Source organism: Lepidochelys olivacea, assembly GCF_965140295.1.
Source record: "Lepidochelys olivacea isolate rLepOli2 genome assembly, chromosome: 27".
NCBI classification, from domain to species: domain Eukaryota; kingdom Metazoa; phylum Chordata; order Testudines; family Cheloniidae; genus Lepidochelys; species Lepidochelys olivacea.
This window is the reverse complement of record NC_140437.1, coordinates 11,111,264-11,139,260: the sequence shown is the minus strand read 5'-3', so window position 1 is coordinate 11,139,260 and position 27,997 is coordinate 11,111,264. Positions and strand designations below refer to the sequence as shown.

Genomic DNA, 27,997 nt, shown 5'->3' with positions numbered 1-27,997 from the left:
AGAAGGTTGATTTTCTTTTTTGGTGGTTTGGGTTCTGTAATTTCCGCACTGGAGTGTTGCTCTTTTAAGACTTCTGAAAGCATGCTCCACACCTCCTCCCTCTCAGATTTTGGAAGGCACTTCAGATTCTTAAAGCTTGGGTCGAGTGCTGTAGCTATCTTTAGAAATCTCACATTGGTACCTTCTTTGCGTTTTGTGAAATTTGCAGTGAAAGTGCTCTCAAAATGAAGAACGTGCTGGGTCATCATCTGAGACTACTATAACATGAAATATATGGCAGAATGCAGGTAAAACATAGCAGGGGACATAGAATTCTCCCCCAAGGAGTTCAGTCACACGTTTAATTAACGCATACTTTTTTTAATGAACGTCATCAGCATGGAAACCTGTCTTCTGGAATGGTGGCTGAAGCATGAACAGGCATACAAATGTCTAGCATATCTGGCACGTCAATACCTTGCAATGCTGGCTACAAAAGTGCCATGCAAATGCCTGTTCTCACTTTGTAAATAAGAAGAGGGCTGAACAAGTAGGAGGACTGAGTGGACTTCCAGGCTCTGAAGTTTTACATTGTTTAGTTTTTGAGTGCAGTTATGTAACAAGCAAAAATCTACATTTGTAAGGTGAACTGAATAACACTTTTTTGTTTATCATTTTTACAGTGTAAATATTTGTCATCAAAAATAATATACTCTTTGATTTCAATTACAACACAGAATATATATGAAAATGTAGAAAAACATCCAAAATATTTAATAAAATTTCAAAACTGCGATTAATCACAGTTAATTCTTTTGAGTTAATTGCGTGAGTAAACTGTGATTAATCGACAGCCCTATATTTTAATTGTTTGACATTGTTCCCTTTTCTTTTCTTCCTATCACCTTCCAAACTGAAAAAAAAAAAAAAGTGTTAGGAAAGTGCAGAGCAAAGAGTACTAACTAAAATCAATGGTGAGAATTACACACAATTCCACCATGATATTTCAATCCTCAAAAAGTCCTTTTCTATCCAACCCTACTGCTGTAGCAATGTGTTCCTCAATCCTGGCATGCAGGATCCCCTGAAATTCTAGTCCTGAATCTCTTGAAATACTGGCAGATTATCTGTAATGGGCCTAAATGCCACTGGGCACCAGGTTGAGAAACAAATTCATTGGAACTGATGCTGAGAATCTAGACATGAATCCCAAATCTGGTCTCCATTACAGAATTGTACCACTGCAATCTTCACCAGCGTGACTGAAATGGTGCAATGTTGACATTAGCCTTCCTGTTTTAGAGGCATACAGAATACCATGTTCACACATAGCACCCCTGCAGTACACTGTGTGCACTTATCTTCATTCCAACACAACACCCCATCCACTGGCCAGAACAGTTTTCTCCTCATTAGAATATAATGCTTAAGTTTTATAAGTGAAATACACTGCTCTCAAATGTAGAGCTTTGATGACCGAGCTAACTGCAGGCATATCAAGGCATTTTGTTACTGTACAAGGATAATCAATTGCACTAAGCTCCTTCTATCCACAGAGTACCGATATAAGAACAAAGGCAATAGTGCTGGAAACACCTATGAACAACTGCAAGCACTTGTGAGTACTGCAGCTCTAATGTAGGATGTATTTGAAGTTTAATTAAGACCTTGGTATGCGATTGCTCAAACCACATAAGTCGCAATGGTATTCAAAAAAACCTGTTAAACAGTTTTGCCAGGATTGTGTTTTACATCATACTTGTTGTATAGATCAAGGGAGGGAAAGATTATTTTTCTGAGAATAGTGTTATGCCTAACTACACTACGGACCAATTCCATCTAGGTCAGGGGTGGGCAAACTTTTTGGCCCAAGGACCACAGCGGGGTGTGAAACTGTATGGAGGGCTGGGTAGGGAAGGCTGTGCCTCCCCAAACAGCCTGGCCTCCACCCTCATCTGCCCCCTCCCACTTCCCACCCCCCGACTGTCCCCCTCAGAACCTCCAACCCATTCAACCTCCCCTTCTCCTTGTCCCCTGACTGCCCCCTCCTGGGACCCCCCCTGTCCCTAACCGCCCCGACTGCCCCCCAAGATCCCCATCCAACCCCCCCGCCCTGTGTGCCACCGCCCCCTTACCATGCCACTCAGAGTGGCAGGAGCTCGCAGCCCTGCTGCCTGCGCGGTGGCATCACTATGGAGGACGGGGAATAGCGGGGGAGGGGCCGAGGGCAAGCCTCCTAGGCCAGGAGCTCAGGGGCCAGGCAGGACGGTCCTGAGGGCCGGATGTAGCCCGTGGGCTGTAGTTTGCCTACCTCTAATCTAGGTAGTTAGTCTAACGCATTGTTTCTGAGTGCATCTGTAATTAGATTAGGTGTGGGACTTAAGCAATATCAGAACCATGAGAGGCTATAACCATGTCTAAAAAAGGTTTAACTCAGTCACAAACTTTAGAGTGGGCCAGGCCTAGTTCATAATAGGATACCGCCAACCTCACCGGAGGCATAAACCCTCCCCAGGCAGCCCATGCAAGCATCTTACGTGTTAATAACTCCATTGACAGGTCTCAGCGCTCCACAGGGTTTGGAGGGAAGGGATTCTGGAGTATTTCCAGCAGATGTACCAAGATTCACTACTGGCTGGGAAATGGAAGCACCCTACAGAGGGAAAAGAAAGGACACAATGGATAAAGGTTTCCCACGTAGCCATGTAAATTTCCCTCATCCCTACCTCTGCACCACCAGCAGAGACCACAACAATGGGCTTCCACACAGAACTTCAATTCCAGGAGGCTTCACAAACCAGCACATTCCACAACACAGAATTGAGCCTGAGGAGGAGGAGGATTTTGCAAGGTTTTCCTCCTCCGCCAGAGTTGCTCATCTGCAGTTCCCAGTGTGCAAAGCCGAAAGGATTTCTGGTCTTCTCAGACAGCTATAGGCATGCAAAGACTGCCTTAGTGGCCAGGAGTGAAGCAAAGCAAGAAATAAGGTCCTATTAGGAAGATTTTAACATTATGCCTCACTGTAGTGCAATAACCACTTGTGCAAACTACCCTCACACTCCAGTGATCTGCAAACCTTTGAAGTTCAGAGGCTTTAGATCATGTGAGCTGCCAGAATCACTGTGAGGTCCCTTCTACATTAAGGAAAAAAGTACCAAACATACAAAATGTATCTGCATTGTGAGGCTCCTAAACCCCTTTGTAAATCTAGCCCTAAACATGTTTTTAAACACTTTAAAATCTTAGTGTACATAAGGCAGTTGGGTTTTGCACATGCTGGAAGGTTGTCCCACTACAGCTATTACAAATGCCGTGTGTGTACTATCATTTTAAACGTGTTCGCACACACCATTTTTCTAAGTGCAGTCCAAACAGGATAAAAAGCCATCAGCCCATGATACCCTGAAGATCCCTAGTAATAGGGCTGAGGAATCCATCTGAAGGTATCAGAAGGAATTCCTCTTGGGAGGGGATGACCCATTTTCCCCATGCTCATCTGGCCCCTCATCTTGAATGTCCTAAAGTCTGTTTTTGTAAGCCCATGAACTCTGAGGCAGAATCTCCACTGAAATTCCCCTGGAAACTCACAGCAGCTCTCTCTCTCTCTCTCTCTCTCTGAACTTCTGTGCAACTTGTCCATTCATTCCCAGTAAGGGAAGGGATGAACTGAACATATGGGGGCGGGTGAGAAGGTGGGGAGTTGGGGGGGGGGGGTCCAGGAGGGAATGTTCCATGAGCCAGAATTGCTCCTTTATACTAAGCAAGGGGAGGAAAAAGAGTTGTTACCAACGTATTTTATTTTCGGTGTGCTGCACCTTGACATTTCTGGCTCTCTCTGAGAGCACAGCAACAGGCTGCCATTTCACTCAGACCTGCTGCTAGCCTGGCATAAAGTCTCACACACTGAGCCCTTGAATGGAGACTATTTTTGTTCTTTGTTGATTTGCTTAGGCCAGGATAAAGGTAATTCAGACTATGCTATGGGTTCTCTCCATGTATGGCACATAAAGGGAGTGGAGTGGAGGTAGCAACAGCAGCCTGCTCTGCACTCTAGGCACAGAGGCAGTGTTGTTCCAAGGGGCCTAGATTGGGAGGAAGCAGAGCTAATCAAGTTGTCCTGATTACAGCTCAGAAAAAAAGTGGACTGGAAACCCTGGAGCAGCTGGGAACCCAGGAGGAGGAGGAGGAGAAGTGCCTAAAAAGCAGGAACAATTCTCTAGCAGTCAGTCCTTAAGGCTGCATTAATCACATATTTGTGTACTTGCGGGGGTGGGGGTGGTGGAATAGCTCTGTTAGGGCTACGGATGATGGACATTCACTGCAGCTGTGGGTATCTAAGGGTGCTGGCTGTCTTCTAACACCATGCAACTGGTTTGTATCCTTTCCTAGTCTGTTTTTTAATCTCTTGCTGCTCTACCACCACTAGTAATGGCCCTCTTTGGGTGTGAAAGTCTGGAACCATGGACACTTGCCAGTGCTGGCACCACTCCAAGAGTCAGCCATCCTGTAACCCCTGCAAAGGCCACCTCTTTGCATTCAGCACTGGGAGTTTGCAAGCCACTGGGGCTTCACAGGGTGCTGCAGAGGCTACAAAACATCTCATTCCTATATATCCTTGTAGATCGCAGACCTACTCTAATCTCTTTGTTTAGATCACTCCTCTCAGCCGACCAAGGTTCTGATGCTTCCCCTCTGCTGGGGACAAAGCCCTTCACTGCAGCAAATGCATCACCGAAGTCTTAATGTACCATCTCCTTTGCTGGCAAGGAGGGATCACATTAAGAGCCTGTCTACACTGCATCTGAGAGTGAGCCTCCCAGCCCAGGTAGACAGACTCCTGTTAGTGGGGTTGCAACTAATGCACTAAAAGTAGCTGTGTAGATATTTGCCCAAAGAACAGGAGGACCTGTGGCACCTTAGAGACTAACCAATGTATTTGAGCATAAGCTTTCGTGGGCCACAGCTCACTTCATCGGGTGCAGATATTGCAGCTCAGGCACCAAAGCCCATTCCTCACTCCCTCAGGCTTGAGAGCCTGAGCGCCCATGTCCAAGCGATGTCTACACAGCTACTTTTAGTGCCCAAGCCCCGCTAAAACAAGTCTGTGGACCCAGGCTGGGAGGCTTACTTCCAGATGCAGTGTAGACATACTCCCAAGTGTCTGAACTAGCTAGAAGGGCAGGAGAGACATGGGGCAGAACCATTTCCTCCCTACAATTGTCTTTAGATCCTAACACTATCCTGCAGATCCATTAGGGGCTTAACTGTCACTGATTCAGGATTTCACATCATTCATATTTTCAGACAGCACATTTCCAATCCTGAAGTGGAAGCTAACAGAAGGAATTTCTAGGTCTTGCGTATAAGCCTCCCCCTCCACTGCGAGTATAATGAATTCCTCCTAGGGATTATCAGGCAACATTCCACACATCCTGCTCAGTGCCAGAGGACACGTGATCACACACCACACTCTTTCCATTGGTCAACACCAGCCGGAACATCCTGGGGCCCCACACATTGGCCAGAGAGGACGACTTTGAATGAAAGAAGAGACCCAGACACTTCGGAATGATTGGTGATGGATCCACTCTCCCGCCCACTTTTATACACCATCTCCTCCTCCTGCAGCTTGCTCTGAAGCAAGGAAACAGATGTAGCCAAAGAGGATGGTATTCCATGCAGCCCTCAGGGTGCAGAGATCGTAATGCAGATCTCTGGGACCTGGCCTGAACAGAACAGCTACAGTGTACCGTGAAAGAGGAGCCTGAGGAGGGGCACCAGATAACGTTGCTCTTCTGATAGGAGTTCCAGCGCCACAGGAACGTGCTCTAGACTTGTTCTCTAGTTCTGTGCAAGCCAAGCCTCTTCCTGACTCACCACCCCACCCTCTCTGTGAACAAGTGTAGTTAAGCACACGAATAATCCTGCAGGGGGAGCATAACTGCTTGGTGCCTAAAGGCCACATTTCCTGTGGCTGACGCCCTCAGCATTATCTCCAACAGCCAGGCAGTCAGAACTAAACAACAGGTAGGAGGCTGGTAGAGAGTTGCACAAAAGAGCAGAGTGGGGGTGATAAGACAACTTCAAATGGGGCCCCTACACGGAAGTGATAAGGGTGAGTATTTTTACTGCCAGGTAAGAGCCCTCCAGGACAGCAGACTTTGAGGTGTAGGCTCCAACAGTGACCACACGCCTGTTTTATGCAAACAGCAATCTCAGAACATGCTTCATTATTTCTTAGCAGCTATTTTTCGTGCTGCAGCACACAGAGGTCCAACCAAGGACCAGGGTTCCATTGTGCTAACACTGTACAGACAAACACAAATTGATCACCATCCTGAAGAGCTTACATTCCAAGCAAAAGAAGAGACAAGTGGACACAAAACTGAGAAACAGCGAAACAAGGTAAAAGTGAGAGGATTTTACAACCCGTCTGTTTCAATGGTACCAGCACACCACCGGACTGAAGAGGCCTCACAGCAGAGGTGAGTTTTAAGAAAGGATCTGAAGGACGATAATGAGATGGCCTTGTCAGCTTGCGGATGTTTATGGAGAGCTCCTCAATAGGGTCAGCACGGGCACCTAAGTTTTCTTTTTCCTTTTGGAAAGCCAAACTGGCATTGGCGTATTCTCAGCAATAATTCCTGATTTAAACAGACAACCTAGAACAAAATGAAGTCTTCCTACCACTGTTAAACTTTACTATTTATCTTAGTCTTCAATCTGGCATTGACTGATTCTCTGAAGTAACAGGAAACTCATCACTGCATGGACTTGCCTGCTCGGAAGGGATCACAGAATTCTATTCTATTGTATGTCTGTTGTTCCCCACCTATTACTTGGCAGTCACGAAAGGCGGTAAATAATCACTGGTCAGAGCCAGCCACTGTATGATCTAAAGTACCTTCAGTTATTCAAGTCCCATATCCTTACACTGCTCTGCTAGCGTACCTCAATACCCTGCTATTCTGGTCCTTCGCAACTCCTGTTAACTGTAGCAAATTATGTAGTTAAGTTTTATGATGAGGTGAACTGTCATTCAAGGACTAACAAGAGACCCCAAACAAATGTATTTGAATCTCAGTCTCAAGAGGTGAAAATCTAGTACAAGTTACCTGTAGCACCATGTGTGCTTCATAGATCAGACGGTCAGTAATTTGGTACCCGGAACATTAAGGATTGGTATTGGTAATTTAGTATTGTTGTCCATTATCCGTAGGCTTTGCAATATTAGATTTTTTAAGGAATATTTTTAACAGATGACATCAATGTTTATTTAAGTTTTTAGATTTTTAGCAATTTAAAATTTCACTTTGTGGGAAATTATGCCCCCATGTCAAACAATTATTTAAATGACAGCAGAGACAGAATCAAAATGATAAATCTTTGTAGCCATTAAAACGCAAACTGTCAACATAATATGCTGAAATATATAAAGGAAATAACTTTAATCAAACTAATAAATTCTCAAGCTGGATTTTTCTTATTTCACCTATTTATTAACACTAGAAGCTTTCAAAAATATTCCAAAATAATTGGAAGTTGTCTGTTTTGGGAGCCATATTCCAAAACTGTGGCAACAAGAAAACATTGGTTTTATTTAATATTCACCCCCAGAAGGAGCTCGCTAAACTATGGTTGCTTAAAACCCACTGCCTCATGCAGGCAGAAATATTAATCTCTTCTGTGAATTTATAAGTTAAAATAAATTAACAACTATTTTGGAGCCACATAGATAGAAACTCTCACCAACTGGAACAAGTGGCAAAATTCATGTATTCCTTGGGTGCCCCTAAATTTTGCTCCAGTTTTAAACTTACCAGCTCCTATCAGCAGGTGCTCTAGGGTAACCACCAGTATGAGGAGCTAGAGGAGGTCAGTCCAAGTGTAGCTCACAGTACTGTAAAGCAGTTTGCAAAACCTCATCTTTAATGTGTAGGTATTTCCATAAATGACTAGAGGATCAAGCTAGACCAACTTACACTGCATGATGAAACCCACAGTCTCTATGGCCTACATTTCTGTATTAAATAATAAATATTAAGCTCTTCATATTGTTCCCATCCATAGATCTCATAGTAACATTTATTCCCATTTTGTGGGTAGTGAAACTGAAGCACAGATTAATAGCTACTTTGTCCAGAAGCATTCACTAGTTTTGTGCCCCTCCATCTCTGGGTGTGCAATCAAGACATTTTTGCTAGATGGAAGAAGGTCTGAGAGAATAAATTTCATGTCTTTAGAGGGCTTTTCACTTATAAATCACTATATAAATGTTAACACTTATTACAAGGGTCTCTCAGGGGAACCCTGTTCAAAAAACATGTCCAAGTCACCATATCTGTTAAACCCAGACCCCCTGAAAAAACCCTCCTCACAGGCATCAATTCTCCAGTAAAGCCCCACTAAGAGGTCTCATTTCAGGAGGCCTATGAAGTGGGAGCTAACCAAACTGTGCACCATGCCTTAAAGAGCTTCCAGACACCATGGTCTAAGGATGTGTCTTCCAGGACACACCCCCAAAACAACATGCACTACCATTATTTGCAGACATGTATCTGTAGTATCTAGTTGTGTTTCTCTCGATCTTTGGCACGTACCAGTCTTTCAGTCCCAGGCTCCAGCTTAACTTCAGCACTAAGGGGATGGGATGCATCATCTACTGCAGTATCTGGGGACAACGCTTCACCAAGGACTATCAGCCCCTAGAGGAAAGAAAAAATATAAGAATTACTGTAGCATGGTGGATGGATTTCTTCGGTCTCATGTCTCTTCCCCTTCTTCACACTCCAAAAACCTAAAGCACCACACCAGGCTTGCGTGTCCACAGCATCATTCAAACAGGATGCCAAACAGAATCCCTGCTGCCTAGATTTTCATGTCATCTAAGCTAAACTGGTGCAGATCCCATGGCTTTGACCCATCCATAGCATACAGTTAGCTCCTTCTCAGGCAAGGCTGCTGAAATGCTGCCCCCTCATATATGCAGTGCATCAGAGAGGAGGAGTCAGCTAGCTGTATGTGAGCAAATACAAAAAGAACATTTCAACGGAGTGAAAAGGGAATTGTTTCTTGTAATAGAGAAAACAAAGTGGAACCTCCATCACAGCAAGACAAAGGGGAGGGCAAAGTCACAACTGTGCCAATGCAAAGGCAAGAAACCCTGGCTAAAAACCCCACAACCAACTAGAAGCTCAGAGCAGATTTTCACCATGGATGCTGCATTCTCAGAGATCAATGCAGGAAAGAAACACACGGATATTTAAATAATCAGCAGCACTACAAATCCAGTAGGGCATGGCAGGGTGGAGAGGGTTGTTTTATCAGGGTTCTAATGATATCTATTCTCTCCTGTTTTTTTCCCCCTTTTACCCCGTAACACTTGGGGTTTAATCAAAGGCCAGAACTATTCTACCTCTATGCTTAGCAGATGCTAATCATTCATCATGGCTATACGTGCATTAGGAGTTGACAAGGATGACCTATTTAACATTCACCGAGGGGGGGGGGGGGGGGAGAATGACCTTTTGGTAAGATCTAACTGGGAAACAAGAGGGGGAAGTGAGGTGAGGTACAAGGACACTGGCTCCTATATGTGCCACACATACCCCAGGTAAACATAACTTAAAGGTGACAACAAGAAAAAGAAACTGGAAACAAAAGGATAACAGTAGTGAAGGGGCAGTAATAATGAACAGAAGGATGATAAAGCTGGGGACGATGGTGGGAGCTCGTGGAGAGCCTTAAAAGCATAAATATACTGAGGTAAAGGCAAACTCGGACAATGGTCATCTTTGGTCATGGAGGTGACTGGTCCTTCCTTAGGATGCAGGCAGAGCTACTTGGAATGAAAACATTGGACACAGATCAGCCACTTGAAGGCCCCAGAGGCTGCACTACGTGTTGCCACACAAGCAATCTGAGCTCGTTTTCCAGGGACAAGTCAAGGCCAGTAGGGGGCATTTTTGTTTTTCCCGAACCTAAGTCCAAAGAATAACTGTGTGGCCAAGAGTATGGTCCCTTATTATTGCTATGTTATTTATTTATTTTTTTAACCACACACTTATACTGGCTGCACTTTTCCACATCAAAACTCAGGCCCAAACTTCACTGCCATCATTCCTCCCTCCCTGCACTCCTGGATCCTGTGCCAACACTTGGATCCTCTCAGACCCCTCCACAAGCCCTAGCAACAACTGCATCTTAGCTGTATTGGTGGCACTGATCCTATATTTGAGCCTTTCTGGGAGGCTAATATCATGGCTTGCGGGAATCAGATCTAGAACAGCAGTCCACTGAGTTTCCAGAAAATCATGGTGGCCACCCATAATCCAGTAATTAATGTATGTAAAAAACATGTAACGAGATAAGTATGTTTAAGTAATAGGGGTAGATGGTTTCTCACTAGCAGTTCTGTCTGCTCCATTCTTCCATCTCCCTCCTTCCTTATTACCTCTAAGAAAAACTATCCAATGTCCAGGGTGGATGTTAATTTATTAATTTCTATGGTTTTCTGGGAGTCACAGGAGGGTGCTGAGCTGAGAAGGGATGGGGAGATGCTGGCTTCTGGAATTCTAGAAATCATTAAATACTGCTGTGCTTCTTCCAGCCTCCCTAAACGCTGATCTACCCAGAGTGACCCATCACCTTCTGTAACCCGTTCCAAACCCACCCAAGGTTGGGAACCAGCAGCAGGGAGGTAGGTCAGGTAGAGGAAAACTGGCAATGGTGAATGGTGTGTTGGAAATCCAAAGGAAGTCTTTTTCTTCTCCTAGCACTCATGGATTTGTGTGCCCTTTGTTTTGCTCAGGGAAAGCAAAAGTGAGGAGTCAGGGAAAGTCAGAGTTATGAAGGGCTTTACTAATCTTCAGTTCATCCTGAAGACCACCACAGGAGGATGAGCAAAACTGTTCTGTGCATTCCAGGAAAACTGCAGTGCTTTAGCACCTTGGATATTTATTAATAGTAACCGATTTGAAATTTTTTTTTTTAATATCAATCATTTCATTCTCAATACCTGAATAGCCTCTCAGTTGAACCTGCCATTGTACTGTTATCATCAGACTGAGCTTCTCTATCTTATTATACAAAAGAGCTTTAAGAATGCAGCTCATCATGTGGAATGTAGGGGAGAGAAAGCCTACTATTTTAAAATAAAATTTGATGTTTTAAAAACCTTCATTTAACACTTTTAAAGTATATCCTGTTTTTTTATGCTTCCATACAGGATATTTATTGCCAACTCCGACCTTACATTCACTCTCAGGCACTATATCCTGAATTGGGCTGTGGGAACTGGCTAGATTTCTTTCATCACAAACCTATCTAATTTATCACACTATCAGAAGGGCACCCTTCCTTTAGATGGTTGGGTATTTTATTTTACTTTTTCAAACCTCAATGATTTACTCTTCTTTGTAATAATAGGTAAGGATTAGATCATTAATTGACATTACAGTTCAACTCCTCTTTAAAGCAGGAAAAGTAGAGGGAACCACGTGAGCTCTAACAGGGACTTAGAATTACTTTTTTTTTTTTTAATAGCACCCAGAAACATGCCAGGCACTTTACAAACAAGAAATTTGATGGCTCCCCATCACATTTACTAGTTAGTTGGATTACTTCTTCCCTGTGCAGGTTTTATTAATAACTATGGGATTAACTGGCACCCATCCGTACACCCAATCTGAGAACATGACACCTCCCAGAAGCATGGTGCTCCTACGCCTGCAGTTATCAGCCAGCCTCGGACAAGATGATATTGGGTGGGAAAGGGGCACTAGAATGCAGAGTTGTATCAGAAGAGCCACAGTCTTAGACTGAGCTCCTCACACGGAGACTGAAGTCACCATCTTCACACCCTAATATAAATCTGATCCACTGAGCTAGGCCAAGCTTTAATAGGAGATGCGGATGTGGAAACTGCGGCAATCACTTTTTCTAGCAACAAGCTCCTCCCAATAACTGTTTCAGAATGACGCCCTTCCAACCATCATTCATAACAAAATCCCTAGGTTTCTTCCAGATTAGCAACTCCAAATGGGCCACATAACTGTGTGTGTGGGGTGGGGGGTTACAGTACCACCATGAGCACCAAGTAACTAGACTAAGAATAGACATAGTATAATAAACCCATGTGTCTGAACTGAGAAACCATTTGAACACAGAGCGCAGAGGTAAAAATTACTCCAGCCCCTACCTGCTTTCCAAGAGGCAGTTTTACTCAACCTCTTTACACTTGAGTCAAGCCCGTAAAAGCAGATACTTTCATGCAGAGATCTTAAAAAACTTAAATTATGCCTTACTACCCCCATGTGAGATCTCTTACAATAAGAAAACTTGAGAGAGAGAAAATTCACTGTCCCCCCCCCCACACCCCAGCAGAGTACTCTGTTATCAGTAGAGCCAGTACACTACTGTTGCAAGGAGGGGCAAATATTTCTGAAAAAGAATTTGCCTGTGTGCCAACAGTTATGTTCACGGGTAGCGTTATCACTTTCTCCAACTGGGAAAACCTAGCAGTGGGAGGGATGCCCAAGAAGGCTTTAGGAAATTAAGACACACACATTATGCAGTTTACTTCTAAGCACATTCACACACACACACCCCCAAACATAATACGCAGACACAATATGTCCAAAATGAAGATGTGACACTGCAGCCCATATTCTTCACTGCGTGGCACTTGACTCGCTCCTGGATGGCCACCCAAGCACACAGCTTACAAGGAACACAGGTTGTGACCCCATTTTAATGGGGTCACCAGGACTGACAGACTTTCTGGGGCTCAGGGCTAAAGCCGAGTTGAAGACCAAGCCCCACTGCCCAGACCAAAGCCCACTGCCTGGGGCTGAAGCCCTTGGGCTCAGGGTTCAGTCTCCCATCTTGGGGTCGTGTAGTAATTTTTGTTGTTAGAAGGGGGTCGCAGTGCAATGAAGTTTGAGAACTCCTGACTGTAAACTAGGGCTGTCAAGCGATTAAAAAAAATTAATTGTGCAATTAATCACACTATTAAACGATAGGATACCATTTTTAAATATTTTGGATATTTTCTACATTTTCAAATATATTGATTTCAATTACAACACAGAATGCAAAGTGTACATCTCACTTAATATTTATTTTTGATTACAAATATTTGCAGTGTAAAAAACAAAAGAAATTGTATTTTTCAATTCACCTAATACAAGAACTGTAGTGCAATCTCTTCATCATGAAAGTTGAACTTAGAAACATAGAATTATGTACAAAAAAGTAACTGCATTCAAAAATAAAACAATGTAAAATTTTAGAGCCTACAAGTCCACACAGTCCTACCTCTTGTTCAGCCAATTGCTCAGACAAAAGTTTGGTTACAATTTACAGGTGATAATGCTGCCCACTTCTTGTTTACACCTGAAAGTCACCTGAAAGTGAGAACAGGCTTTAGCCTGGCACAGTTGTAGCCAACGTTGTAAGATATTTACATGCCAGATGCGCTAAAGATTCTTATGTCCCTTCATGCTTCAACCACAATTCCAGAGGACATGCATCCATGCTGATGACAGGTTCTGCTCAATAACGATCCAAAGCAGAGTGGACCGACACATGTTCATTTTCATCACCTGAGTCAGATGCCACCAGCAGATGGTTAATTTTCTTTTTCTATAGTTTCCGCATCTGAATATTGCTCTTTTAAGACTTCTGAAAGCATGCTCCACACCTTGTCACTCTCAGATTTTGGACAGCACTTCAGATTCTTAAACCTTGGGTTGAGTGCTGTAGCTATTTTTAGAAATCTCACATTGGTACTTCCTGTGTGTTTTGTCAAATCTGCTGTGAAAAAGTGTTCTTAAAATGAACATGTGCTGGGTCATCATCCGAGACGGCTATAACATGAAATATAAGGCAGAATGCGGGTAAAAGAGAAGAGGAGACACACAATTCTCCCCCAAGGAGTTCAGTCACAAATTTAATTAACACTTTTTTTTTTTTAAAAAATGAGCATCATCAGCATGGAAGCCTGTCCTCTGGAACGGTGGCCAAAGTATGAAGGGGCATACAAATGTTTAGCATATCTGGCACGTAAATACCTTGCAATGCTAGCTACAAAAGTGCCATGCGAAAGCCTGTTCTCACTTTCAGGTGACATTGTAAATAAGAAGCAGGCAGCAGTATCTCCCATAACTGTGAACAAATTTGTCTGTCTTAGTGATTGGCTGAATGAGAAGTAGGACTAAGTGGACTTGTAGGCTTTAGAAGTTTTACATTGTTTTGTTTTTGAGTGCAATTATGTAACAAAAAAAATCTACAATTGTAAATTACACTTTTGTGATAAAGAGACTGCACTACAGTACTTGTATGAGGTGAATTGAAAAATACTATTTTATCATTTCTACAGTGCAAATATTAGTAATCAAAAATAAAAATATAAAGTGAGCACTGTACACTTAATATTCTGTGTTGTAATAGAAATCAGTGTATTTGAAAATGTAGGAAAACATCCAAAAATATTTAATAAATTTCACTTGGTATTCTATTGTTTAACAGTGTGATTAATCGCAATTAATTTGAGTTGATTGTGAGAGTTAACTGTGATTAATCAACAGCCTTCCTGTAAACAATTCAGCCAGCCTGTAATGGCTGCTATGACTCAGCAAAGCCATGTGCCCAGACCACATGATACTGAACTCCATTTTGGCTACCTGTATTTTTCCACAAACTGGGCTGGAACAAAGGGTTCCCGGTATATGGTAAAGCTATATAAGGCAGGGTGTGACATCACTGAGGGGCCTCACTGCCCACACAGAGAACTACTGAAAACACCTGAGGAACAACAAAGACTGAACTGAGGGAAGTGCTGGTCCTGGGCTAAAGCGATTTCTAGCCTGTGTATGGAAACCTGGTGGACTGCTTGTACCATCAGCCAGGGTGAGGAACTGCTAATTCATATCCGATCTTTCTAGTGTTTTAGGCTTAGTTTGTGGTTTTGTTTATTTACTAGGTAATCTGCTTTGATCTGTTTACTATCACTTATGTAATCACTTAAAATCTCTCTTTTGTAGTTAATAAACTTGTTTTTTGTTTTATCTAAACCAGTGTGCCTTTAAGTGAAGTGTCTGGAGAAAATCTCAACTTGGTTAACACAAGTTTGCTACTAGCTAGGCCTACAAGCCTTTAAACTTCCCCATAAATACATATAGACTTAATGTTGTTTTTTTTTGCCCCCAGCATACAGCTTACTACGAAGTTTCAATTCAACCATCCAAATATGGTGAAAACAGACCAGACTGATGCTGGGCTGGCTTGACAGCACTACAAATCTTGTAAAAATTGATATTCTGAATTTAACTGCTCCGTCTTCCACTATTTACTTCACAATTCTGCCCTATTTTGAGACAACAAAATTCTGCAGTTTTCTTTAAAAATTTAGATTTGGAATAGAAATCTGGAAGTACAATTTTAAATGCAAGAGTAAAAAAAGGAATTCAGGACTCCTTCTGCAGCAACCATATTTTAAGCCTCATTCTTGTTCTAGGCTCAACTTATGATCAATATGGAATCAAATTATGTTGGCTAAGTAACCAAAAGATTCTACTGCTGCTCGGAACCATTGTTCAATTTTGTCCTTGTGTGGTTCCAGATCCCCAGATACCATGACGATAGTGTGAGCTGCTTGTAATCTATCAAGTCCATCTGAAATAGTCTTCAATTGTTTTTGTAATCTTGGGCTCTCTTTTTCTGAAGTCTCTCAGCGTGTAAAATGCTTGCTATGTTCTCCTCTTCCCCCCACACCCCTGCAATCAGCTATGTAGAGCCTGATGGCAGTTGCAGAATTTTTGACTGAATTGTATTATTTTGACTGGTACCTTTTACACCCACACAAATTTAGGATGGTTTCACCTAAGAAGTTCTTTTGTTGTGTGAACAAATGACAAAAGATTTAGTCACAGTTTGCATTCTCAGATGGAATCTTCAACTTGGACACAATACTGGGAGATGATTTCTCACTGTAGCTCACGAAAGCTTATGCTCTAATAAATTGGTTAGTCTCTAAGGTGCCACAAGTACTCCTTTTCTTTTCACTGAAAAGAAAATCTTAAGAGCTCAACATTCTTTAAGTCGAAGAGATAAGCTAGCCAGCTTTATATATAGAACCATATTAGATTAGCTGCCCATCTTGCAGAAATTTAACTTACAGGGGGGAGTGGGTAACAGCCAATGATAGTTGATTCCACCCACTAGCCATGCTCTTCGCTTTAATCACTTAGGACTGCATCCAGTAGATCAGCAGTTCTCAAGCTATTTACCATTGTGGGTCGCAATCCACACACTATATTATAAACAACACACACACACACCCCCACCCACCCCCGTATGGGCCTAAGGAAGTCATATGGGTTGCAGCTGTATGCTGACTGGGCTGAGAACCACTGCACTAGATCCATCTAGATTTCTAGAGACAGTTCCATAAAGATTTGGGCTGTTTTAAATATGGAGATAGCGCTATGCAGCAAATTCCTACATACTCAAGCAGTGTTTTAAAAGGATTTCCACCAATACAGCATATCTACACTAGGGATTTGCACTACTGATGTACATCAGGACCAAAAGCCTAGTGTAGACAAGCACCCATTCCCTCAAAAGGGACAAGAATCAGTGTTTCCTTTGGACTTTCAGAAGAATTAAGTTTTTCATTCACAGGTTCAAGCTTATACTAGAAACACCAGGCTCTAAAAACCTCCATACATGACATTTTCATGTAAATACTTCCAAAAGACAGACAGCTAAGGGAGGTGAGGGGGGGAAGGGAAAAAAAAAAAAAAAAGACAGGGAAACCCAATAAAATCCAAAAACTCATTGGGTTGCTTTTTTTTCCACAGTTTTGTCTGTGGGAGCTCTCTGAATATTACTGGAGACAACAGACACAAGAGTGGTGGCTACAGAAATCTGGGAGCATCCTGGAAAGATATTCCTTCTCCAAGCCCTGAGTAGCTCCCCAGAACAAAGCACAGAGGCTAGGGCTTTTGCACTAGGGTGAGACTGGAGCTGAAGTTACTTGCTCAAGATCACACAGCAAGTCACTGATGAGACAGTGAGTACTCAATCTGGTGCCCTAGTCCCATGCTCTAACCAATCATTCTCGTTAAAAACAATACGTATTGTGGTTCTGAACACACAACAGGGGTGTTACAAAAACATTAGAAATCGCCATTTTTGAAATAAGCCAAGTTTGAGTCATGGGCAAAACTTAAGTTTCTGCAGAACAGACTATTAACATGCCAACAGGTGGATGGTATTCAACAGGGCCTGGGCTATGGTTTCCTTCCCTTTAGAGCAGAAAAAGATACTAAAATTGGTCAAATTCAAGAGGGTATATTAGCCACTGCTGGCCAGAAAATCTCTCTCTGATACAGAGATTGCAGCTATTCCTAATGAAAAGTTTCCTGTATCACAAGCGTAAGTAGCTCCAACTCATGTTCTCTGTGGACAAGAGACCAGGCACAGTCTGTGCTAGTCCTAAGCACTGGGAGCCTCTAGAACAAAAACTGACAAATTGCTCAATGTTGGCTCACCAGGGATCCTACTGAATTACTGCACCTGCAGCACTTAGTACAAGAGGAGAGAGAAGAGGACCTGACGACAGAGCACCTCTTCAGTAAATTACTTCATAGGCACATCCCATTTCCTTCTCATTTCACATCCTCCATTTACCCAGAGAACAAGTTATTCCTGGGGGAATTCTGTACCACTGCACACATGCAGAATTCATGTCCCCCGCAGATTTCTTTACTTCCCTGCAGAAAAATGACTGAGGCGGAAGCAAGACTAAGCTGCAAGATGGTGATGTGCCCTCCCCAGCAGCACGGGTGTGTCATTTTGGGTCCCCGGAGCAGCCGGCGGAGAAGTAAATCACCGGGGGAAGGGGAGGGGGCTGGGGACACCCTGGCTGGTGGCTTCTACCCTGCCCTGGGCTCAGCTACTACTCTTGGCTGGGTGGGACAGGCCTTGCTCTCTCTCTGAAGAAGCGGCCAGGACCAGGTCAGACCCACCCCCAGAAGCCTCCCCTGTCTGCAGGAAGCCCCGCAACCTCCCCCCTCCCTGCTTTTTGCCCCCATCACTCCTCAGACATGTAGGGAATGGTCACTATGGGGAGCTGCTCCCCATCCACCCAACTCCTATGCATCTGCACCCCCGCCGCCCCACTGAGCTGAATGCCCACCCCTCCTGATGAGTCTCACACTCCCTGCATCTGGAAGTATCTTGCACCCACACACACCCCCGCATCCAGACCACCCCACGGAATTTTTGGGGGTGTGTGTGGGGGGGAGGACGACACAGAATTCCCTCAGGAGTATGAGTATAGAAAGTAGCAGTGCATGCAGAAGCTACCTCCTCCTCCCACCCACCGATATATTATAGCTGTGACCTGGAGAGTTCATCTCCATGGTTGAGAAGGGAGTTTAGCTTCCGATGCATCTTTGCTGGGACTGCCATCAAGGTTCCCAGTTGTGATGGTCTGTGACATGACACATGTTCATCCACTGGAAAACGGACTGAAACCGCAAAGTTGCACAGAATGAACAGAAGTAATTGTGACAACTTCACAATTCAGTTCAGATTTAAATTAGAGCCACTGTCCTAGCGGTGAAAGGCTCAGTATCTTTCACAGTCCCAAATCAGCATGATAAAGGGAACAGGACACAGGGTCAGGAGATCTACTGCCAGCTCTACGCTGATTCATTGTGTCCCTTTAGGGGGAAGAGTCACTGCATCTCTGTGCCTCAGTTTCCCCATGCATAAAATGGAAATGATAATTACCCTACTTTGTAGAGCATTTTGATATGATTACTACTCATTTTCCTCATTTGACATTTGAATGAGATCATTTAGAGGCATACTCTTACTAAGCACACTCTTACTAAGCACTTTTCCCTAATTCCATGGGCTTGAAAAATTTACCAAACATATGCTAGAGAACTAAACCCCTACCACCTAGAGGCAAATTTTTTTTTTTTTTTTTTAAAGACACAGGGCAGGGGCATACTGACATAGTCCAGGAGCAAATGTCCTAACAAGAAAACCCAGCCTCCTTGCTACTGCCAGCTATTGAGAAGGGGGAAGTGTTGGCATTTCTGCCACAGAGCTGACTCTGGGCCCTGCCTGAAGGGTCTTCCCCAGCTCTCCTCTTTATCAACTTCCAAGTAGCACTGTATGACTAATCAAAATTTCCATCCCAGTAGCTCCTGCAAGTGAGAGGAGAGGGGAGAAGAATGGGGGATGACAGGGACGGGACAAGTTCTGGCAAGTATAGATAAAAATGCATTTAAAAATAAATCCATTTTTAAATACTTTTTGATTAAAATTAAATATAGTTTGTATTTTTATAAATTATAGGTTTAATTTTTAACACAACTATTTAAAATTACATTTGACGTTATGACAACCTATGTTAAGGCCTACGCTTACTATAATCTAGTAAAATAATTTAAAATAATATAAAGCAGTACGTTTGCTGCCAAGATTTTAAGAAACTCAAATCACTGAATTGATGGAAGTCACTGGCTAAGCACTTGGAACCATAGCATACTGAAGTACTAAACTAGTTTTTGACAGCAGTAGCCTCTTCTGCAGGTAGAGAGAGAACATGTTCTTCGTTTCAGTTTATTCAACTAGTTCGGTCCAGTGACTTCTTAACTTTGAATAAACTAACCACAAAGCTGAAAAGGAAGGAAAGCTTATTTTCCCCTTCCAATCTCTGAATAAGAGAGATGAGAGAAAACAAGAACCAGTTCAATTCACTAACCACAGATATACAACCCCTTGTTTAAGGAATCAATTTTATATGTAAAACATCTTTTGACAAACTTTCAGATCAACTTTTTTCCTTGTGTATCCTGAACATTTGAGTGTGCTTTACTTAATAAAACATTCTAAAATGCTGCTTTTGCATATTTAATTGAATTTGAATATCCATCCAAATACAGTTTGACACAATAAGAAATGTAACCGTCTAACATAAAAAATGTAAAAATTAAGAATCTAAATAAAAGTTAAGTTCTAGAATTGCTAATAAATATTTGTAAATACATATCCTTCCACTCCACCGCCATTTCTCTCCCCCCATCCTGGTTAGCACAAAAGAAATACCACATTTAGTGTGAACGCTATATTTAGCTGCAAATTAACCTGTCTGAATGGTTACCAACCAATCAGAATCAAATCTTCTTTTGGAAAATAACTAAATACTTATGCTTAGCATAATACGATTAAAATCGATGAGGAAGATTTCCTGCTTGTTGATCTAAAAATCATGATTAAAATTGGTGACAAATCCTTTTGATTTACATCACCCTAGACATGCCAGGCTGTGGGTAAGCTGTCACTTAGTACAGAATGGTTACCACATCTAGAGTCTCTGCACTAAATTTATTTGAGCATAAGCTTTCGTGAGCTACAGCTCACTTCTGTTAAACACTGCAATACTTGGAGCAGGAAAGGCACTTGATTCTAGTCTACACAATTATAGCAGCTGTTTAAATGCACCTCCCATATATATGTCCCCCTCACCCGCTAGTCCTTGGAACACCATGTGATTGCAACCAGAAGGATAAGAGATGGATGTAGTTTGTGTCAGACCCACTAAATGGCACTCTAACTAGTAATAACATTAGGTGGCTCCCTTGGCCAGGGGCAAAGTATGTTGCCACTCCAGTAACCCTTGCCCTTGATGCACAGAGAACCTAGGGCCTGAACAGAACAAGTCATCATCAGACCACCAGGCCTGACTGGCTGCCTCCATTTAACCTGCTGTTTGTCAAATGTATAAATGGATGCCCACACAAGCAGCAACCCACATTATGATGACTGAAAGAATAACTCCAACGCAGCAAGTAACACACTGACGCTCATACTGGGGTTTCCCAATCTAGAGACCTGGGTTTGCATGTGAATGGGTATGAATGTCCACACACACAGGGAAAAAAAAGAGACTTCAACTCACTTGGAACTACTGATCAACATTCAGGAAAAGCCCAGGGCTGGAATATCTATGGGTACATCGTACATTAGGGTCTGAGGTGCACCAGCAGAGGTGGATGTGGGTTTTGGGTTGGAAGAAGAGGAAATGCTACAGATCAGAAGTAATAGTAGAACTGACAAGAGGCCCTGGACCGGACTACTGGACAGAACTGCATAGGTTTTGGGCAGAACTGGAAGGTGGAAAATTCACTCAGCACTTGAAGTCCGAACCTAGAGTCTCATTTATTTTCCAGGAGTACTAAAATTAGCTCCCAATTTTTTTTGGGGGGGGGGGGGAGATGAAATTGAGGAAGTGGAAGCCCTATGGAAATGCTATCTCAAGGAAAATAGGAAAAGCTGCACTGCCACAGACACTTATGCTGGTCTGCACAGTGTAAAGAATATTAGCTCCACTCCGATCATGCAAAACACACAGCCTGCTCTTCTCTAGGGCAGATGTCTGGAATGGGATGACAAATCCTCCATCTCTCCCATTTACTTCCTGCTTTCAAGTTTAAATTTTCCATGAACATGGCTCCTAGTTTGCCTCTAAAGTTACATTTCACACAGACCACTAGAGCCTATGTAAAAGCACAGTGGAAGTTTTGTATAAAAGTCAAGTATGACACTATAACCCACAGGAAGCAAACTTATGTCAGTCTGTTTCCAAATAAAAGCAGCTGCACTTAGACCTGAAATATCCCAATTGTAGTATTTTCTTATTAGAGTCTCTTCTTCCCTGTTATCTCCTCTTTCAACAATTATGTAAGAATCTCTCTCTTCTTTTTTGCCTCTTCAACCCCTTGAAATGCTACACATTTCTGCTGGCTTCCCCCGGTGGAATCTTCCCCAATTTCCAAAGCCCCATATATTGATGCTATGGTACTTTAAAAGTTTGTGTCATCCGATAAGAGTCTAAAAAAGTCACATCCTTTTGGGCATTAAGTACAGATCAGTTTCTTCTTCCCCAGACTTCTCTTGCTCTGCTGGTCTTTACACTCACCCTCAACTACTCCCACAAGAACTCACTATAACAGCTTTCACACACTGGCTGGGAAGGTAACAACTCTCAGCACCAGCCCTGTTAAACCGTTATAATCACTGGCTTTAATGATGCAGCCATCTTTATGCTCTTTGTCACCCCCAGATGAAAGAATTGTTCCTGACACATGTTCAAATTAATTTTAGAACTAACCACATTTGTGCAATATGCCTAGTGGCAGCAGACATATTAAGCCTCAACATCCAGAACAATACGTAATATGCATGCACACCCCGCTCTCTCTGAAAGCAAACAGCCATTGACAAAAACACAAGCATCCCCAAATCCCTCCATTCTTTACCTTATTAGCACGAATCTGCTTGTAAATATCTGTTTGTTGTCGGATTCGGTATTCCAGGTCTGAGACGTGAGCTTGGAGCCAGTTCCAGCGACTGACTATAGCTGCTCTGTCTGCTGCCCATCTCCATTCTGACCGTCTCCTCCTGAAAGAGGGAAACAAATACTTTTGAACACAACTCCAAACACACATTGACAAAGCTTTGTTGGGTGACTCAGAGCAGACGCATCAAAAGCTTAATACTAAAATGGCATGAATACCCTTCTCTCAAACACAATGTTAATCTACTGCAGAATTGCAGAGACCTCCTACTATGATAGATTACATTGTTCATGTCTGATGTTTCTAAAATATGCTTCAGGGCTTCCTGACCTGTAAGGAAAAAAGGGGACTATACTGTTAAGTTTCGTACTTTAACGAGTACAAAAAAAAATCCAGATTAGAGGTGATGCTCTGTGTTCTTATAATTCCACACCACTCATTCAAACCTTCAAGCATGATATGGATATCTAACCGTTACATACTGAAGTGAAGCTAATCGTATTTCACTTAAACCACAGAACAATTAGATGGCAACACCTTTTGGTTACATCCAACACAAGCTGATTTAGAGGTGCCATACAGCGAGTCAAAGCACACCAAACCCGTTTGCCCTTTCCCTAACTCCACTATCCCTGAAATGAACATAATACAGTACTGGAAGGGCATGCACTTCTTTCTACTAGACTGTGTAATCCACCACAGTATTTTATAATTAATTAATTAATTCACAAAACAAAACTATTACTCTGTCACCACTATATACACAAGACAGAAGAGGAAGCTACTTACCTGTAACTGAAGGTTCTTTGATTTGTGTGTTCCCTATTTGTATTCCACGGAGGGGCTATGCATGCGCACTATGTGCCTGGAGTTTGAGAATTTCTGAAGTAGTATCCATTGGTCCACACATGCGCTCTGGCTTGCCTTGTGCTTCCATCAGAGGCAATAAAGGGTAGGGCAGACTGACCACGTCTCCAGTTCCTTCTCCACTGCGAATCTGGCAGATCTGTAGCAGAGGGAAGTGGAACCAGATAGGGACCACACACCTAAGAACAGGAGGTTCTTCGAGATAAGTAGCCTCCTCCTCCCAGAGATGGTCCCTATTTGCTGTTTACCTGTGAAGCAAACAGGACTCTGACCAGAGTCCCCCAACTTAGTGAAGTTGTTGCGTACTACCAAATTGTGACGTTCCCACCAGTGATCCATCGCAAAATGTCTGCTGAGTAAGTCCGTGAGTACATTCTGCGTCCCTGGAAGATTGGCTGCGGACAAGAGGATCCGGTGGTTGACGCACCAATTCCAGATATTGACTGCCTCTGCGCATAGCATGGATGATCTTGTCCCTCCCTGTGTTGATATAAAAACAGCGGTGGGGTGTCTGACATGATGGGAACAGATGAAGGGAAGGAAGGCTTGGCATGCTGGTCTCACTGCTCCAGGATGTTTAAGTGCATACTGGATTCTCCAGGAGTCCTTGCTCCTTGAGCCACATGGTCATGGAGGTGAGCTCCCCAAGGATGCGTCAGTGATAATTATCTTGTCTGGGAAGAGGAAAGAAAGGGAACTCTCACACAAACGCGATGTGGGTCTGTCCACCATTGAAGAGATAATAGCATCTTGATGGGGATCATCAGCATGGAAGCCTTGGAATGACAGTATGGTAAGTAAACAGACTGGAGCCACATCTGGAAGCAACAAAGTTGGAGTCATGCGAAGGGGGTCCCGTAGGTACACAAAGCCATGTGGCCGAGGAGGGACAGGCAAGTCCTGGCTAGTACAGAGGGAATTGTTCATGAAGCGAGTTATGTCGCCATTAATCTCCAGAACTGTTCGCAGGTTAAGTAAGCTCGTGCTATGACCAAACTTATGGTAGCCCCTATGAAATCCAGAGAGTACATAGGGTCTAGGATCGATTTTTCGAGGTTGACGCTGACTCCAAAGGAAGAAAGAAGATTGAGTAGCATGGAGGTTGACTTGTGGGCTTCTTGCCTGGACCTCACGGCTAGGAACCAACGGTCAATATACAGAAACACAAGGACACCATAAAGTCTGAAATAGGCCACTGTGATGGAATTAACTTTGGTGAAGACTATGGGGAGCAGTGACTATCCCGAAGGGGAGCACTCTGCACTGGAAATGGTGGGTGCTCAGGAAACGTCTGTTGGCCGGATGGATATTGATGTAAAAGTAAACGTCCTTCATATCTAGAGCAGTAAACTGCATGCCTTTCTCCAAGGATGGGATTATTGCTGCCAGCATGACCATATCAATCTTGAACTTGTGGATGAAGCAACTGAAATGCAGGAGACTGAGGACTGGTTTCTACCTGCCTTTCTTCCTAGATATCAGGAAGTGGATAGAACCCTGATCCCTGATATTCTGCGGAGAATGCGTTCTATCACTCCCCATTCTAACAAGGAGTTCACCTCTTAGGTGAGAATGTGGTCATGAATGTGCTCCCTGAAGAGGGACAGGGGTCTTGGAGGAAGTAGTGTGATAAACTGGATCATACAGCCATGGTGGATGACATTCAACATTCACCTGACCGTTGTTATTGCACTCCAACCTCAGGAACAGAGAGCTAAACAATCTCTGAAGAGAGTCGGGGGGATCACAAGGTGGTAGGCATAGTAGATGGTGGCTCTCAGGCTCACATCAGAAATATCTCACTGCTGGAGATTGCAGCTGTGATGTCACAGCCTGCAAGTGGGACCCTGGGAGGTGAGACATCTGTGTTTTTTGATGTTTCCTAAGAGGTTTGTAAGGTGTCAATTAACTTGAGAAGACCTATACCACTGAGTGAGTGGGTGGTTGGTGGTGGAATTTTTGCTTTGGGGCAGGAGTGTAGGTACCCAGAGAGTGAATATTGTCCCGGGAATCCTTGAGCGTATGCAGCAATTCATCAGTCTTCAGGTTAAAAGACAGGATTTGTCAAAAGGGATGTCATCAATAGCATTCTGTACCCCCCTAGGAAAGCCAAAGAATGGAGCCAAGACTCCCTACACACGACTATGGCTTTAGCCATCGCCCTGGAGGAGGTATCTGCTGCATCCACTGCCAACTGGAGGGGCATTCTGGCCACCAGCTTCCTTTTCTCAATAAGTGCCTCAAAACGAGCTCATTCAAGTTGTGGCAGGCTATCAGTAAGTTCCTCGAATTTACTGTAATTCAGAAAATCATTTTTGGCTAGTAATGCTTGTGAGTTGTAGGCTAGACGTAGAAATACCTTGCATCCCAAAAGTTCCAGACACTTGCCCTCTTTCCCCGTTCAGTTGCAGCCTGGACTTCTAGAGAATTTGGGGGACAGTGAGAAAAAAGGAATTTGGAACCTTTGGCAGGGATGTAGTAGCACTTTTCAGTTCCTTTAAAGGTAGTCATGCACATAACACAATTCTCACTGGTTCTGAGGTGTGGAGGATATCTAGCAGCTTGTGTTGAGGGTCTTGAATTTTTTTCCAGGGGAATTTAGAGTTCCTCTGCGACTCTGCACAATAATTTCTGAAATTGTCTAAAATCATCCAATGGGCAAGGGGATGCTGTAGTCACCGCTTCTTCCAGAGATGAATGCCCTGCAGAGCCGAATGCCTGCCAGAAGGATCCTGGAAGAGGGAATATAGGCGAAGGTTCCCTCACAGACCATGTAGGTTCTGGGGAAGGGGGGTGTGGGGTGACCAGGGTCCCCACTATGGCCAACAGGCCAGGTCCAAGGGAGATTGTGGGGGGGGGGGGGGGAGGCATACCATAGGGGTACCAATGGCTCCAAGTAGTGGTTGAGGTGGTAGATGCTGCCATGGATGGGACTGTCTCCATGAAAGAGCAGAGAAATGGTACGACCTAGACAGTTCCAATTCATCGGGAGAGAAGATGGACTCTGGTTCCAGTGGCTGCCCCATTGGAGCCTGTAGAAGAGTGCAGAGTATCTGTGGGGAGAGCAAGGGGTCCCGTACCAAAAGGCATATCCCATGGTGGAGAGATGATCTCTCTAGAAGTCAAGGGACCTGCCGGAGGGAGTAACTCCGGGTCCAGCAAGGCAAACACATTCTGAGGAACAGCCACTGTTCCAGATCTCCCCGGTGTAGGGGGCATGCTCTCTTTTCCCCAATCTCCCCAGTGTAGGAGGCACATACTCTTTTCCAGGTATCAGTGACGGCGCTGTGATATTTCCCAGAACAGGAAGATCCCACGTCTTGTGGGGTGCCGGTAATGGCAGCATCGATTTATTGGAGCTTGAAACCGCAGGATTCTATTGCTTACAGGTCTTCTTTTTTTTTTGGGGGGGGGGGGGGGGTTGGAGGTTGGTGGAACTTAGCATGTGCTCCATCCCCATGGCTCGAACTCAAGGAAGGAGCATCCACCTTTTTTGATTTGGAGAAAGACTCAGTTCCATGCTTATGGGTGTGCTTCCTTACTTCCCTGGGGTCCACAGAGGTGGTACCACTGGCACTGGATTTGTACATGGTAGCAGTAGGCATGCTCCTTGCTGAGTCAGACCAACGTACTGGGTAAGGGCAAGTATTCCCTCAGCCTGGGTCTGAGTGGGATCTCATGGCGAGCTCCATGGAGGTGCTTCTGGAGGCAAAGAGCCCAACTTTCTTGGGTGCACCTGGACACGATGTGAGCTTCCCCCAGTAGAGGCAGCACTGGTGGTGGTTGCTGACCAAAAAGGCAGGCAGGCAGAAGTCACAGAGCTTGAAGCCCAGAGTATTCGTGCGTGTGGTCAAAAACCTCCAAAGTCTATCTAAACTAAGTATTAAAAAGTGTGACTAATAAAAGCTACAATAAAACTACTATAAAACTGGTAAACTATGTACAACTATCCTTACTTTCAAAAGTGCATCAGAGATGAGGACAAAGTTCTGATCTGAACCATGCACCAATGAGACGGAACAGGAGACTCAGTCGGTCTGCCCAGACCCTTATCGCTCCGGACAGATGTATGAGGTGAGTCACGGTACATGCGCATACCAACAGACAACTTTTCAAGTTCTCAGACTCTGGGTGCATGGTGCGCATGCATACCCTGAGGAATATAACAGGGACCATCACTTGAAGAAAATAAAGAATCAAGGAAGGAAAGCTATGCTTTAATACCCAATATGCCAAACCTTGCACAACAGAAACCACAGTAATACATAAGCACATTGATTCTGGTGGGTAAACACCAAATCCACCTCTCCACGGCAAGAACATTAAAGTAAATGCAGCAGAAATGGTGACAGAGACAAGTAGTCTCTGCATGTTCCATAGCACAGTCCTTGCCACATGTGGACCTCCCAATTGTAGCACAATTGCAAGGCACTTCTTTCCTCTTATTACAGTGTTTCCCCTACACAGAGTAACAGTCAAACGATGAGAAAAATTATAAAAGCCAGCTTTTTGACGAGGGGGAGTTGGATAGACATATCCATATTTCTCTTTCCCTTTACTCACCTCGAGCAAGGTTATGGATTCAGGACCCCTTCCTATCCACCCCTCTATGGTTGGAGACTAGACTGCTGTCCAGATAATTTTCCAAATGTTCACAAATAACAGTTCAGATTTGAGCTATGATGCTGATGGGTAAGGTGGGAGGGGAGAGCTGCAGCACAGATGAGCTTTTTGCCTATCCCAACCTATGCTAAACCTCATGAAAAACC

General features: G+C 43.7%; 1 protein-coding gene across 3 annotated transcripts in view; it reads right to left on the bottom strand.

Moving 5' to 3' along the window:
* KANSL1 (KAT8 regulatory NSL complex subunit 1) overlaps positions 1 to 27,997 on the bottom strand; it is a 172,300-nt gene that overhangs the window by 25,718 nt on the left and 118,585 nt on the right. For all 3 annotated transcript variants that reach the window (XM_084616028.1, XM_084616030.1, XM_084616029.1), the window contains 3 exons: positions 22,323 to 22,464; positions 8,580 to 8,684; positions 2,517 to 2,632 (listed from right to left, as the gene is read on the bottom strand). In XM_084616028.1, the coding sequence (XP_084472154.1) occupies positions 2,517 to 2,632; positions 8,580 to 8,684; positions 22,323 to 22,464 (363 nt within the window). The remainder of the gene's footprint in view (positions 1 to 2,516; positions 2,633 to 8,579; positions 8,685 to 22,322; positions 22,465 to 27,997) is intronic.